General features: G+C 37.7%; 1 protein-coding gene across 4 annotated transcripts in view; it reads left to right on the plus strand.

The window, feature by feature from the left end:
- The window catches only part of fcho2 (FCH and mu domain containing endocytic adaptor 2), a 64,743-nt gene that overhangs the window by 34,179 nt on the left and 13,712 nt on the right, over nucleotides 1-16,852 (plus strand). For 2 of the 4 annotated variants that reach the window (XM_052104616.1, XM_052104624.1), the window contains exons 9-17: nucleotides 6,794-6,838; nucleotides 7,734-7,803; nucleotides 8,109-8,133; nucleotides 8,925-8,981; nucleotides 9,203-9,260; nucleotides 10,045-10,217; nucleotides 14,648-14,672; nucleotides 15,655-15,699; nucleotides 16,761-16,806. In XM_052104616.1, coding sequence (XP_051960576.1) covers nucleotides 6,794-6,838; nucleotides 7,734-7,803; nucleotides 8,109-8,133; nucleotides 8,925-8,981; nucleotides 9,203-9,260; nucleotides 10,045-10,217; nucleotides 14,648-14,672; nucleotides 15,655-15,699; nucleotides 16,761-16,806 — 544 coding nt within the window. The remainder of the gene's footprint in view (nucleotides 1-6,793; nucleotides 6,839-7,733; nucleotides 7,804-8,108; nucleotides 8,134-8,924; nucleotides 8,982-9,202; nucleotides 9,261-10,044; nucleotides 10,218-14,647; nucleotides 14,673-15,654; nucleotides 15,700-16,760; nucleotides 16,807-16,852) is intronic. The other 2 variants (XM_052104631.1, XM_052104640.1) reach the window with 1 other exon arrangement.

The following is a 16,852-nucleotide window of genomic DNA, read 5'->3' on the forward strand; positions in this document are numbered from 1 at the left end:
TATAAATCGGTATGAGCACACATTCATGGAGAACTATTTTATGTCCAATATCATTGTGACAAGAAGGAGGACGTTGCCGGGCCGTGAGGGTGCAGCTGGCGCTGAGTCAATTGTTCAGCGGGAGAGATAGATAAAGGGGAGCTGGAGACACCAGTTCGGGAGAGAGAGAGAGAGAGAGAGAGAGACGCACGCGACTGCTCTGTGTGTGTTTATGTTTGTTTAACTTAATTTCTATATTAAGAGTTTTTGATTGTTCAGCCGGTTCCTGCTTCCTCCTTGCCCATCCTTTACCTGTTACATTGGAGCTGAAACCCAGGAAGGAGGAGGGATGCGCTGTCACAGAGCCCTCGCTGCTGCCGTCCATCAGGGGATGGAGTCGCCGCTGCCAGCCGGCAGGAGTCGGAGGACCCACTGCCATCCGCCTGGAAGGGGATGAGTCATTCCGCCCATGATGGGTCGGAGGACTAGCTTCTATCTGCCCGCGGAGGAGCGGCCGTCATCCGCCAGAGGGCGGAGGAGTGGCTGAGGACTGGACGACGGCCTGTCGGGGACCGGCGTGCACGTTTTTCTTTTCCTCTCCTCTCTCTCTGTGTGCCTTCTGCTCGCCCTGTCCCTCTCCCTCCCCTCGTCTTTCCCCAGGTTCCCAGGAGGCTGAGTGGACCTTCGCTGGCGGAATGGCCGGAAGGGCAGTGTCTCTCCTCTAGAGATGGGGGGGTAAGGTCTGGATGGTACCCCGGCCTGAATTGGCCTCCTGCTTGCCCATCCTTTACCCATTACGATCATTTAATCACACTATCTGAGCAAAAACAAATACAGTGCTGTGACTGGGGCATGTTTGTTATATTTAGGGTATTTTATAAGAAAGAAACTCATGAATATCTGTAAACTCGTTACAGGTTTAACGGCAAACCTCTGTACTAAACACTTCACCAATCCAAACTGTAAACGTAATATGCGTGGGGAATATTCTACATATTAAACATGACAACAAATATAATCATTCACAACATTAACAGGAAACATATCCAAGCAGTTAGCAAATAAACAACTTCTGCCACTGTAACATCTGTCCTCGAATGCTGCTCGTCAGATATGTACTGTGGTGATGTAATACTTCAGCTCCGTCCCAATTTCTGTCCGGAGACCACAGCCCTAACCCTAAAACTGCAGGTGTTGCCGAGCTGCAGCTGGATGCTATTGGGATGATCCACTTCAACTATTACAATGCGCAAAATGATTGACGAGCATCAAAGTCCCAAATAATTAGTCTGCGGTCACATTTTTGTTTGCAGTTTACACAGTCTAGCGCTGTCACAAAGACTGGTGAGATATATCAGGACACTTATTTCAGTGATATCTTTTAGGACAGGGTATCCCTAATGGGGGTTTGCCAACCCCTGGGCGTTCGTGAGGGAACTCCGGGGGGTTTGTGAGAGAGTGTAGAGATTGCGTGCGAAAATATGAAGGTAATTTACTGATTTTTAAAAACGGATGGTTCCAAGTGCCATTTAACAAATAAAAAAAATCTCAAACGCAATTTTAAGTGCATACATTTTCTTTAAACCACTTGTCTACTGCTTCGGTAAAATTTTCTTACCTCAATTAGATGAGAGTGCACACACTCTCCCTCTCCCTCCCCCCTGTGTGTGTGCGTGTGTGTGTGTGTGTGTGTGTGTGTGTGTGTGTGTGTGTGTGTGTGTGTGTGTGTGTGTGTGTGTGATTGCGTGCTCTCATGCAATGGACTGACGATGAGAATTTGAAAATAATGCAAAATTTTATTACTTGCTTCTCTCCATACAAAGTTATGATGTAGTATTTAAAAAAAAAAACTTCATTAACCTGTTGTTTGCCCTGTAGTCCTGAAAAGCAATAGTTGATGGCTGTATCCCCTTGCCTGTAATGTTAACTGCTTGTGAAATTTTAAATATAGGCTAATCATGTATCATTTTCTAAAAAATATAAAGTTTAATTTCCTAAATATATCTCTAAAAGTAAGGGGGACATGTTCCCCCACATAAACATTGACAAAATTAACTTTTTTATGATATACACATTTAAAATTTAAAATGTCGTTTTCTTCTTAAAAAGAAATAAATAAATAAAAAATACCCAAAATATTGATGCGCATATTGCACTACACAGATTTTTGCCCAATTAAATGCTCTCAAGAATAGAAGGAAAAAATAGAAAATAGGGTCAAGCCCTTCGATATGTCACACCCACACTACACTCATCTAGTGATTTCATTTTGCCTTCATTAATAAAAATTAGCTCATTGTTGAGTTGTACACTAAATTCATTGGATAATTTACCTTGTCTTGTCTTTAAAATAGCTTTCTCACAATTTTATTCAATTATGTATGGCATCACAGGTAGCCCGGTTAACCTATGTAAGAACATGTAGTGACCCCTAGGGGTCTATAAGCGACGGTCAAACTTTTGTTCGCCCTCCATTTGTTTTGACAGTAGAATTAATTGAGGCTAAAAACTGTTTTGGTCAACAAAACATTCCTTCATCCGTATCAAGCTGTTCATTAGGGGTTGCTCTACTGTCAGTGCAATAACCTGTCCAGCACACTGATGAAATCAGAGCAGCCCTAACCGGTATAGAGAGAGAGAGAGGGGTTGAACAAACTTTGGTCCACGGAAACAATCCCGAAGGGACATGCTGGGCTTTGGGGAGGTTGCTAGAGCAGTTCAGCGATATCCAGCTGGGCTGTGAATTGGCCGCCAGCCAGACACGCAAACTCTCCTTGCTGCTCCATCCGAGAGCCCATGCTCAGCATACTGTATGCAATTTAAAAAAAACATCCTCAGTTAATGCATGACTGCATGCGCTTCTCATATATAAACACACACGCATATGTACGAGCACTCACAAAAGCCAGCAAACACACACATACATTTACCTAGCTATTTAAATGAGGACATACTATTTAGACTTTTTATACTTCTGTTGTTTTTATATAAACTTAATTATAATTACACATTTGGAATAACCTAAATGTATACCATACCCTATTGAATTTTTATAATTTCAATAATAAAATAGCATTTTTCCTTTGAGGACATCCTCAAATGGAGGATTTTTCAGATTTAGGTGACTTCTGGGGACATAAATCAGTTCAGTTTTGCACTCAAACTATGACTAGACAAGCATATACAGTATCTCACAAAGGTGAGTACACCCCTCACATTTTTGTAAATATTTGATTATATCTTTTCATGTGACAACACTGAAGAAATGACACTTTGTTACAATGTAAAGTAGTGAGTGTACAGCTTGTATAACAGTGTAAATTTGCTGTCCCCTCAAAATAACTCAACACACAGCCATTAATGTCTAAACCGCTGGCAACAAAAGTGAGTTCACCCCTAAATGAAAATGTCCAAATTGGGCCCAAAGTGTCAATATTTTGTGTGGCCACAATTATTTTCCAGCACCGCTTTAACCCTCTTGGGCATGGAGTTCACCAGAGCTTCACAGGTTGCCACTCGAGTCTTCTTCCACTCCTCCATGATGACATCACGGAGCTGGTGGATGTTAGAGACCTTGTGCTCCTCCACCTTCCGTTTGAGGATGCCCCACAGATGCTCAATAGGGTTTAGGTCTGGAGACATGCTTGGCCAGTCCATCACCTTCTTTAGCAAGGCAGTGGTCGTCTTGGAGGTGTGTTTGGGGTCGTTATCATGCTGGAATACTGCCCTGCAGCCCAGTCTCCGAAGGGAGGGGATCATGCTCTGCTTCAGTATGTCACAGTACATGTTGGCATTCATAGTTCCCTCAACGAACTGTAGCTCCCCAGTGCCGGCAGCACTCATGCAGCCCCAGACCATGACACTCCCACCACCATGCTTGACTGTAGTCAAGACACACTTGTCTTTGTACTCCTCACCTGGTTTCTGCCACACAAGCTTGACACCATCTGAACCAAATAAGTTGATCTTGGTCTCATCAGACCACAGGACATGGTTCCGGTAATCCATGTCCTTAGTCTGCTTGTCTGCAGCAAACTGTTTGCGGGCTTTCTTGTGCATCATCTTTAGAAGAGGCTTCCTTCTGGGACGACAGCCATGCAGACCAATTTGATGCAGTCTGCACCGTATGGTCTGAGCACTGACAGGCTCACCCCCCACCCTTTCAACCTCTGCAGCAATGCTGGCAGCACTCATACATCTATTTCCCAAAGACAGCATCTGGATATGATGCTGAGCACGTGCACTCAACTTCTTTGGTTGACCATGGCGAGGCCTGTTCTGAGTGGAACCTGTCCTGTTAAACCGCTGTATGGTCTTGGCCACCGTGCTGCAGCTCAGTGTCAGGGTCTTGGCAATCTTCTTATAGCCTAGACCATCTTTATGTAGAGCAACAATTCTTTTTTTCAGATCCTCAGAGAGTTCTTTGCCATGAGGTGCCATGTTGAACTTCCAGTGACCAGTTTGAGGGAGTGTGAGAGCGATGACACCAAATTTAACACACCTGCTCCTCATTCACACCTGAGACCTTGTAACACTAATGAGTCACTTGACACTAATTGGGCCCAATTTGGACATTTTCAGTTAAGGGTGTACTCACGTTTGTTGCCAGCGGTTTAGACATTAATGGCTGTGTGTTGAGTTATTTTGAGGGGACAGCAAATTTTCACTGTTATACAAGCTGTACACTCACTACTTTACATTGTAGCAAAGTGTCATTTCTTGAGTGTTGTCACATGAAAAGATATAATCAAATATTTACAAAAATGTGAGGGGTGTACTCACTTTTGTGAGATACTGTACACACTTATGTGTTTGTGTAAGCTAAACAGTCTGTCTGTTTAGAAGAATTCTTTTTCTAGATTCAGGCGCATTGGTCACAGGTTTGACTGTATAAATATTATGAGTTGGAGCCTGGAAGTGTTGTCATCGCGTCGTTCCTCACCTAATGGTGCTTCATTAGATTATGCTTTTTCCCCAGTCCTAAAACTGCTCTTGCGTGGAGTATATCATTATTTAAGAGCAGTTTGGTTTAGATTCTATTATAAACTTAACCTGGTATTTAAAAATGTTTGAAATCTTTCAAAATGACTGTTGTAATGAACATAACATAAAATAATCCTATTTTGCATGTGTATGTTTTTAACTTAGTTATACTGTGTGTACAAATTTGCCGACAAATTCCTGTAGAAGTTAAACGTAACAAAACATTCTTTTGTGGATGTCCTTAAAGGGAAAAGTGTATATCATTTTTTTATATTTTTTTACTGGAATTGAACTATATATAATTTTTACTGTAAATTTTTTTTATTATTATTATTATCTAAAATTACTAAAGTTTTACAAAAAGGTAGGGATACATTTTGGATTAGGGTTAGTCAGTAATTATAATTGACAAAACAAAAGTCTATGCTATGACCCTGTTTAGGTCCCTGTAGTCCATTATATTTCCTATTAAATTAATTACATGTATTAAGGATTTGATACATTTGAATTGAGTTGGGTCTTACTTTTTCCTTTGTGTGTGTTTTAGAGTATTGTGTATTGTGAACTGACAGAGCGTGACCTTTAGTTATGATTCGTTGATCGGAGACAATCTTAAACAAACAGTAACAGAGAGATCAGAGAGTGAGTTGATCTGGTACAGTAGAGTGGATCAGTCATACTCTATCTACATCACTCTGTGTGATGCGAGCCTGTCGTGACTGGGCTGAACAGTGCACGTTAGGTCCGCTAGCGTCCACCGTTCTCCAGGGAATCTCTATTGAACCGTTTGAGTTAAATATCACACGCTTTTTTTTTTCAGGTCAAGGCATTTTCTGTGCAATGAAAATAGTGCCCAAGGCAGGGGACTGGCAATAGTAAAATGCTGTCTTTCATTTTCTTGGACAAGCATTAGCTTTTACGCGCATTAACACAAAAGAAAACTGCCTCTAAAGGGCTCTTAGAGCATTGAGGGGGATCTCTCCTCTCTTCACTGCCAGTCACGAAAGCACGCAATTAATATTTATATGCTGTTCATGGTATTTATTTAGAGAATGTTGCTGAAATGAAATGGGAGTCTGTAATGGTGACCTCAAGTTAGATTTAATTTCAAATCCTTTATCCAACATACTGTATTAACCTCACTTTGAAACAATAAAAAGCCAAATAAAAACTTGGCTAACGTGTTGTGAGTATTTTCAAACAGAGCAGTGAAATATAATGAAATTGGGTGAGTGTGTTTGTTTAATCCCTTCACCCATGTGTCTTTATGTAAATGGGTTGCGTGAAGAGTGTAAAAGCTTGGAGGTAAATATGCAAAATTGATGAGCAGGAAATGAAGCGTGTGGTTTGTTGTCTTTTTCAGGCATTTGTGTCTAATTTTAGTACTACATGAATTCATATTTTCAGCTGGAGACTTGTATACAGCATTTTACTGAATGCTATCAGTTCTGCACGTCATTGTGTTGTGTTGGTCAGATTTGTTCAAATTTTTTGTCTGGGGCTAGAAGCACAAGTGCTTCCAGGCATATGTGTGTTCGTGCGTGCGGGTGTGCGTGCTGGGTGTAAGTGCTCTGGTTCAAAAGGGATGTCAGATTGTGCTACTTGCCACCAAACACACTGATGACTCTGTGAATTTGCTGTCCCTAGAGCCAGAACATCTGACACATTTGTTTGTATGTGTGATTTTTTTTTTTTTTTTTTGTGGACTTACTGAGTGCAAGATTTTTTGTGATGTATTGATAAAAACAATTCTAAATTGTGATATTTATTATATTGTAATTTATTGTAATCCTTCAGTCAAATAGTATTTGTTTGTCTGTTTAATTTACAGGGCCCATTGAATTTGAGGAATGCAATGTTTCCATTGCCACAGAAGGTCTGCATTTGTTGTTTTCCTCTATTGTTCCTATTATGTTCATTATGATAATATATTAAATAAATAATGCATACTTTCTCTTATAATGTCTATAATTGTACAGTGGGGTTCAAAAGTCGGTGTCCACTAATAAAAATTTTACTATTTAGCATTTTTCTAATTTAATGATTTGTTTTTCATTAAAATTATATTATTAGCATAACAATTCGAGTGAAAAGTTTAATTGAAAAATTACATAAATTATTTAGCGTTTGGAATGTCCCCCTTTTGCTTTAATGACAGCATGCACCCAAGCTGGCATGGACATTACATTTTTGTCCAAAACCTGATGATCTATGTTGAGAATATTCCAAAGAGCATCTCATGTGCTTCAATAAACGCAAGGAAATATGACCTTTAAAAGTTCAAATGGTCAATGTTACAAATTTCCTTATTTGATTAGTGACCTAGAAATGGTGAAGAATCCTATATATTTCTTATTTATTTTCAATAATGTAAATTTTTAATTTATTTTTCAAAATCGTAAACTTTGTATTTCCTGGTTTAAATTTGATTTTGATCTCCTATTTTCAATGTGAACTTTTGAATCCCCTGTATTTCTTTCCAAAAATCCATTCTGAGGCTATGAGTGAGAGTCCCCCAGCCACTGGGGGTTGCATCAGGAAGGGCATCCGGCGTAAAACCTGTGCCCAAGTTAAATATGTGGACCACGTATGGTCCGCTTTGGCGACCCCTAACGGGAGCAGCCGAAAGAAGAAGAATCCTTTCTGAGGCTTAAAAACAGCCATTTATTTTTATTTGGAAATAATAATACCCATTGTTAGATGTACCTTTGATTCAGATGAAACCATATTTGTCTAGATTTGGGACGGTCATCATTTCTGTGTCTCTTTAGGTGCCAAACCAAGAAAAAGAAAGACCTTTGTAATTCCAGGCCGACGAAGAGACAAAGACACAGATTCCACGTAAGTGTTGAGACAGTTGCACAATATCTTTTATTTTAATCTCACTTCTCTACATTTTTTAAATACATTCTTGAACACATATAATTGTATCTAATTCATATTTATTTTGGCATATTTATATGAAAAATATTTAATTAAAATAATTTATTCATTATAATGATTATTATATATTTTTTAAATTATTATTCATATTTTTTATTATTGAGAAATATTTATTGTTTGCTGTGCAGTTATAGTAAGTTAGCTGCCAGTTATTAATTAAGCATTAACTTTCTCATTCATCTTTTTTCCTCTGTCTTGGATAGTGAATCGGCTGAAGTAGAAGCTGTTGTAAGTATCTCTGTAATGTTGTTGATACAACTTCCTAATTAGAAAATTGTATACAAAATGATACATAGTGTGCTAGAGATTAATATGAAACAGATTTAAAAAATATATATACAGTACTCTGCAAAAGTCTCAAAAGATGGTTATTTATATCAGCTTTAGTGTGTCAATAGGAAATATAAATATTAGACTCCCAAACATTACTTTTACAAATAGAAAAGGGAGCCCTGCAACAGATGTCATGGCCCTCACAAAGCCCCCCACTGAACATCGAGTCAGTCTGGGATTACATAAAGAGACAGAAGCAATTGAGACAGCCTAAATAGATAGAAGAACTGTTGCAAATTCTCCAAGAAGCTTGGAACATCCTATCTGCCAACAACCAAGAAAAACTGTGTCCAGATGACCTACGAGAATTGGTGCTTTTTTTTTAAAGGCAAAGGTGGTCACACCAAATATTGATTAAAATTTTGTATATGTTTACTGGACATTGTATGACATTAAGTGATAAATGAAAACTTTTTTATGGCATTATTTTTGAAGACATTCTCACTATGCAACAATACTCACAAGTGCCTAAAACCTTAGCACAGTACTGTATGTATCAAAACATATTACTGGAGCCAAAAAATTTCATCGGTGTTGGATAGTATTTTAGTACATGAAAGATGTTTTTCTTACATTTAATAATTTGAAAAAAAAAATTATTTTGATAAAAGTATGCTCTTTCTGGATCCACTTCATTTGAGTTTGAGTCGCACCCACAAAGCTCCTTTTGTTCCTCCCTCTTTCAGAACGCTTCCAATGGAGCTCCCCCGGGTTTATATGGTGCTATAGATCTTCAAAACGCTGTGAGTGGAGATCTAATGTTGTTGAAGGATTGTCTATAATTCTTTCAGTATTATGTAAAGAAAGCATCTCCAGTGATTTCTGTTTGGGAATTGAGTAAATTTGTCTTGTAATATTGCTAACAATAGTCTGTTTTACCTCAGTCAGACTCTCCCTGTGTTTTGATTTATTAAATAATCTGAAAATTGTGTTTCATCAGTGGTGTATTCTGTGTTTGCTGCAGAATGTGCCTCAGATGGATGAAGAGGGCTTCTGTATTCGGCCTGAAGTCAACGAGAATGATATCCTCACTCCAGACCCATCTCTAACCCCCCCACGCACACTTTTAACTTAGCCGCAGAAAGATTTGGCTTTAGCTCTCATCACCTCTACTCAGTGTAAACTCTGAACACTTTATTTTGGCTTGAGAACATAGTGTAATATCTTTATTTGCACTTTTATCTGAATCACTGCCAAGTAATTCCTTCCCATCACATCTATTTTCTTTTGTTTTATTTAGTAAAGCTCTGCCATTACTCGGTGTAGACCAGAGTACATGTAAAAAATACAAAAAAAATGAAATGGAAAATTCATCATCTTACACGGCAAATGTTATTTTCTTAATCAGTTTTTTTGTCTTGTTTCAAGGTTAAATATCTAAACATCCTTGGGAAATTGAGCAACAAAATTGTGTAAGTTGACTCTTTTCCCCAAAAGTATATGTTTAAATTAACTGTATTTTTCTAAACCTGAATGACAAATTATGTTTTTCTTGTTTTAAGCATAAATAGAACACAATTTAGGAATTTATGCTTAAAGCAAGAACCAAAAAATTGCCAACAGGATAAGAAAAATCATATTAATTCAAGCTCTATTCTCTGAAATCAAGTTATATCATCATACACAGTTTTTTAAGTAAATGTATCTTTTTTAAAGATATATAGATATTCTAGATATTTGGAAAGCAAGACAAAAATACTGATTAAGAAAATATTTGCTTTTTTAGCTCACGAAACTAGATACATTTTTATGCCACCACACTACATAGTTTTTTTCAAAGCCCTTTTCCTTGACATTTCCGATCACATGCCAAAGAGAACTCCTTTTATTCGTCCAGTGACTCAGAGGATGAAGATGAGCCAAGGAAGTTCCATGTTAAGATCAAACCTGTGCAGACCAACAATGGCACACACCAGCACAAAGCCAACATTGACGAGCTGAAGGCCTCTATTGGAAACATCACCCTCTCGTCCAATGCTGTAAGAGACACCTCACATGAACACTTAGACTATGTGTAAAGATCCCATGACCATACTCCTTACTTACATTTGCAAATAAACACCAAAGCACAACATTTGTAGCACACCTGTCAAAAGCAATTGCTTTCAAATTCATTCAAACAGAATAATGCACCCTAATCTCCTATATAATGGGTGTTTGGTCTGGCTTGATGGCAAAGAGCATTCTGATTGGTTTATGTAATTTACAGTCATGGTGCTAGTTCTTCTCACTCACTTCATCTCTGTCTTCCCCCCAAAATTCCATTGACACAGGAGACACTAGGGGGCACTATTTGATTATGTTATCCACAGAGTGCCAGCTCTTCTCATTTTGTAAAAACATTCATTTGATTCTTCCTGTCCTGATTGGAGTTCCTGTGTGCAAACATTTTATTTGTGTATGAGTGAGATTGTTACACACATGTAGGCAATAAAATGCTTTAACTGGCTCAATGAAAATACAATAATATTGTTTAGGCACAATGCATGTTAGTCTTGAAGCTGAAGGAATGAACATTTGAATTCATTTCAAAATAGGTTTGTGTTTCAGTTAAAGTTCAGATGATAGGACACGTGCTGTTTTTGCGTAGAGGTAAAATGCTGTTCTGTCATTTAGGATTATAGATTAAGGATTACAGTTGTGTGGTTAAGTGATTCCTCAATACACTATACCGATCTGTATACCATGTCGTGTGTGTGTGTGTGTGCGTGCGTGCGTGCGTGCGTGCGCGCGCCTGTGTTAGGCCTGTGTACCATCTGTGTGTGTGTGTGTGTTCTGTTGGTAAACAAACCCATGCAACTTCCTGCCTGAGAATCTCACCACAGGAAGCAAGAGCTGTGACCATAGAAGATATTTAGTTAAAATAAGGCAGCCTCCAGTTTTGATATACTCAGAGCCAGTTAGTTTAAAATAATCAAATCAACTCCAAAAATTTTGCATATTCAGTAAGACTAGCTTCTCTTCCCTCCTCTCTAGTTGTTGTGTGTTTTAATCGGTGTATGTGAATTTGAAGTTATAGCTGTACATGAAGAGCTGATTGGTCTGAAATTAGTTGAACTTGATCATCTGGAGATTGTTGAATGGACTTACTGGCATTCTGCAGTTCATCTCTAATTTCTCCAACTAAGCTTTTGTTTTAGACATGTTTGTGTGTTTGTTTATGAGTTGATTAGATGTAGATGGACAGAATGAAAACAAAAAGGAACTCTCTATCCCTCTCTTTTCCACTCAGCTTTAATGGCATATCAAACACTGTAGGTTTTTATTGCCGAAGTGTTTGAATTAAAGCTGTGTACAATGAGAAACTGTGCAAATTAAAATGCCAATCAAGTCATTTTTATTTGTATAGCGCTTTTCACAAAACATAATTTCAATGCAGCTTTGTAGAAAATTATTCTGAAAGCCCTCATTGAGCAGTTTAAATAAATAACATGATTGAAAATCATGCTTTAAAATGATAGTGAGCAAGAGAAAGGTGACTGTGGCAAGGATCACAAAACTCCATAATATGTTATTTTATGCAGAAAAATAATCTTGGGGGAAACCAGGCTCAGCTGGGGGAGCCAGTTCACCTCTGGCTATATAGCATGAATATAATGCCAATATTAGTTATCTGCCGTATGTTTAGAACAAGTCTTGTTTTATGTGTGTAAACTGAGTAGGTGTTGGTGACCAATGTTTAAAACTATGTATTTTGTATGAACTGTAAGATAAATGATTTAGGGTCTTTTAAGTCCATCCCGAATTGACTGCGGAAGTGCACGCATGGCTGATGAAGGCTTTAGTTGGTGTAAATATTATTTGTCAATGTATTCCATTTTATGAGAGTGTTAACCAATATTATTATTTTCTTAAAATTTTCTCAAAGCAATGCAACAAAGCAAATAATACATAAGTAAAAAAATCCAAAAATATATCAAATAAATATAAACACGTCTTGCAAAAAATTGAGGTGGTAAACAGATTGCTTGTATTACGAGAGATTATCATCGTGTGACAGTTTACACATTATATTTTTCTGTTCTGTGTCTGCTTTTTTGAACCCACACCACAGATGGCGCTTCTGTTTTAATAACAAGCTCCTCTTCATTTTCATGACTTGTTTGGCTGTCGTTCCATTTTGTGGAAATGTCTTTCTCCATTATGGGTTTTACAGAGTAAGAAATTATTTAGTAGCACGAGTGATTTCTGCCACGTGCACTTGCAAGCTCTAGAAATAGTACCACATTCTTGTGAAATACAGATGCACGCGTCAGATGAGAAGCATATTTAGTGCTTTTAAATGTCATTTGAATTTGCTTGGGTGGCCGCAAAGAAATTTAAATAACGGGGGAAACCCATGTTTCTTCAATTTTCCTTCTCATGTGAAGCCCTGCCCACTGAGAGGTAAACCCATGCACATGGAAATGTACATATTGTGATATACAGATATAGCAATATCTCTTATCGATTGACACTTTATATCATCGCCACGATATATATCGTCATATCGCCCAGCCCTAACTACATCCCTCACTCTTCAATCCTTTGTGTTTCTTTGAAATGACAATGATGCATATCTGCAATAACACATCCGCTCAAGTGCCAGCTTGTTTTCAGTGTCCAGTTTATTTTAGACGTTTGCATTTGCTGATGACTTTGCTTTATTTGAGATAGATTAACATGCATCTTTTTTTAAGCCAGGCTCCTTTTCATTTTAGGCTTGAACTTTGCTTTCTGTCTCATTGCATATGTGCTCAGTAATTACATGGATTAACCTTTAAATATTTACACATCTCACAAAAGAGCCGGATCGTTTTCACAGTGTTTTGGGAGATATTTGGAAACATTAGCTTCTCTAGCTACAAACTACTTGTACTTAAATATAGTCAAGCTGACCTTTTTAAAAAAAATGTTGTGAGGTACACTACCAGTTATTAAGGAAAAAGTGGTTTAAATATATACATCAGATGATTTCATTACTGAAATCAAACCAACATTTATCTGGCTAAGTACAAAAGGAAGGATTTCAGTTAAGGTGATCTACTGTATTCAATTATAAATGTACACTTAATACAACTAATAAAACTAAAACATAGGGATAAAGATGCATTTAACTAAATATTTTGGTACAAGACATAACATGTTTTGCAGAGACTCCTGAATGAACTGTACCACCTAAATTAACTGATTTACTCAAATAATTCAGACCTCGCTGCTTATGAGAGAGAGAAAGAAAGAGGACTGTTCAGGAGACCATTTGCATCTGTTCTCTTGGCTTTTGAGCTATATTCTATGCACAATACAATTGGACATTTAAACCAGAGATGTTCCTCTTTATCACACTACACCATGACGCATTGGAAAAAGTAGATTTTTACTGAAAAAAATACTATTTTAGCTATGCAGTTAAGCTATTTTTAGTTAGTAACTTCCCAACAATGTTCACCAAGCTCTGTTATGTGTTAAGTTTTTTCCACTCTCTCGTTTCAGGTCAAGTCAGGAAATATAGGTGTTCACGAATGCCATGCCATCTGCTGTAGATTATTGATATTATTGAGATTTCCATTTCCCCATGTTTTTTGTTGTCTCTCTTTCCCCTCAAGTGCGCTCTCTCTCTCTCTCTCTCTCTCTCTCTCTCTCTCTCTCTCTCTCTCTCTCTCTCTCACTCTCTCTCCCTCTCCTTGAAGCTCTTGGCTAGTGTGTGGCATAGGAGCTGTAATTGAACCCATTTGCCACTCTCTGCCTATGGGACTAAGCTTTGTCTTCACTGGTCTTCACTGTTATTGTTTCCACATAATTTTCCCTGTGGTTTATCAATTAGCTATGTTTCTGGTCCATAAGTTCGCTTTCTGGTGTTTTTCAATTCATCAAATACTTGATCAAAATGAGTGAGTGGATTTTCCATTCACCAAGAAAGAGACTCGGGCTGAGATGTTTCACATGAGTCATTTTTAATTCACAGAATTACAATAAACCAACCTTTCCCATCTTCGTGTCTTTCTGCATTTGTCAGTGTTTTGCTAGCTGACTATTGTTGACATTACTCAGCCTCGAAACAATCCCAGTAGTGAATTCAGTTGTATTCTCTCTCACTCATTTCCTCATGTTTAGACTGCATGCAGAATACTGTTATTGAACTTATGGTTTGAATATGTAATCTCACAAGTTCCGTTCTATCCACATTCTTGTGGTGCGCGTGTGTGCGCGTGTTTGTGTGTGTGTGTGTGTGTGTGTGTGTGTGTGTGTGTGTGTGTGTGTGTGTGTGTGTGTGTGTGTGTGTGTGTGCGCGCGTGTGCATGCGTGTGTGTGTCAGTCATCCTGGGAGGCCAATATCATTGAATGAATTTGGGGATGAAGTACTTCATGTCTTCTACTGTTTTCATAACTCCTCTCACTCTCATTAATAAAAGCCTGTTTTTTTTTCCAGGTTCATATGAAGAGGAACCAATCCAGTGAGTATTCATTTTCTCTTCCTCCCTCCGTCCCTCTGTCACTCTGAATGTTTGGCTCTGGAGAACGCCTGCCATTCTGACTTTTCTTTTTAATTTTTCTTGGCCATGACATTTCTCACCAGCCTCCTTCATGTTGCTCTGGTGACCCCTCCAAAGCCAACTCATCCCATGAGAAAATAAACGTCTTCCCCCTTTTTTCCTCATCTGATTAGCACAGCATTGCCTCCTTAAGCCATGAGTGAGATTAACTACTTAATTGTGTGTTTATGTTTTTCTATCCATCATAATTTTACATTTTTCCAGTAAATTGTGGCTTAAACGAACACAGATGCATGCCAGAATGTAGTGTTTACACTGGCATGTTCTCACATCAAAACGACGGTTTGAACCTCCCAGGAAAGTTTTACATACTTTAAATACATAAGACATTTTTTTATTATTATTATTATTGTACTGGAACGGCAAACATTTCTTCAAAGAGCACATTTGCTACAATCTCCTGCCACGTGCTGAAATCGATAAGATCTGGCAGATACTGTTTTTCTATCTGCTAAATCCTTTAATCCAGTACATGTTGTGTTTTGTCTGAAATCACATAAAGATGCAATCTCAGATGTGATATTAGCATATAAAAATAGATGTAACAGGCACAGTAAAGAACCATCTCTATTATTGAAGAATTTTAAAATATAAGGGCTTTAGACTTTCAGAAATGTTATTTTTTTAGTTCAGATGAAACGCCAACTTTTATGGAAATAGCCCTGTCTATGACTTTATGGTCAACACCTTTTACACTTTTTATATCCAATCCATCCTGTCATCACAAACATGAATTCAGACCAGAATCTGATGTGTGTATTGCTTTTGATTTTACAGTAGCACACGGGAAAATTGGATAGATAGAATAAACTTTACTATTTACTACTTACTTAAACTAGACTATTCCAAACTAAATGTATATGTGGATCTCACACATACTTAGGAATGACACGACAACACACATACCCATCTATAAACCCACAGACAGGTGAGTAATCCCCAGGAAGCCAGCATACGCACTCCTTTTTTTTGTATGGCTGCGTTTCTGTTGCTGGATATGAGGGATTCCTATGAAGCCATGAAAAATTAATAACAAAATGCTAAATTAATCCTAAATCATTGGTAGCTGTCTTAACCTAGTATGTCTTTTAACACTCTACTGTCATTTTTGTATAATATTTGTTTACGAGATTTGGTCTCGAACTAATCCTGAAAAGTGTAAATTACAGCATTCCATTTACTGTATGTCTGCTCCTGTTTACAACATGTGATTTTGCAGAGGTTAAACATTGTAACCAATCGCAGATTTCTGTGTAGAAATTGTTAGTTTGTTTATTAGTTGCTAAGAGGTCCAATGTGAAGGATGCTTGGATTTACCAACATATTAAACAGCAATGAATTAATTGATGAACACAGATCTCAGCTTGTTGTAGACATGTAGCCTACATAAAGACTGTGGCATGCAGTTTCCCCATACAAAGTATTTGAATGTAAATTCTAGGAATCAAAATTAATTGCAATTATAGTATCTAAGGGAAATAATCAACATTTATTATTTTTCTCATAATCGTTCAGCCCTGATTTTAAATATACTGTGCAGTGTGTTCATTGTGTCCTGCAAATCACATGCAGATCATTTAGAAATTGCCTAATTTTAATGTGTCTGTTTTGTAATTTACCTGTGATGAATGGGTTTGAAAAGACATGTGTCTCATGTAGTAAAGACCAAATCTTATTCTTTAACTTAAGTGGTTTTAAACCACTTGACATAGCAATTAATCTGTCAGAAAAACAACCTTTGCTGCAGTCAATTTCCTTGGCTTCAATATATTCATTGTCCTATATGCAATATTTGACTATGCCTCTAACAATTTAGCCAGCACAATAATTTAAAGATTGATTGAGTTATTCAGGTTTTTATTGTTTTTTACATCATATTTACTTCATGAAACACATGAGCTGCAGTTTTAATCGGGGTTAAATGAGAAGATCATGACTAAATCCCAAAGATGCCAGCAACTTAGTTGTGTTTTCCTCATTGATTTTCAGGTGATGAACTGGGACGACCTAAAATATCACAAACACCATTTAACGAGTAAGACACTGAACCATCAGTTTACCCTTTTTGTTGGAGTAGATTT

The sequence above is a fragment of the Xyrauchen texanus genome, chromosome 3, assembly GCF_025860055.1.
Source record: "Xyrauchen texanus isolate HMW12.3.18 chromosome 3, RBS_HiC_50CHRs, whole genome shotgun sequence".
Classification (NCBI taxonomy): domain Eukaryota; kingdom Metazoa; phylum Chordata; class Actinopteri; order Cypriniformes; family Catostomidae; genus Xyrauchen; species Xyrauchen texanus.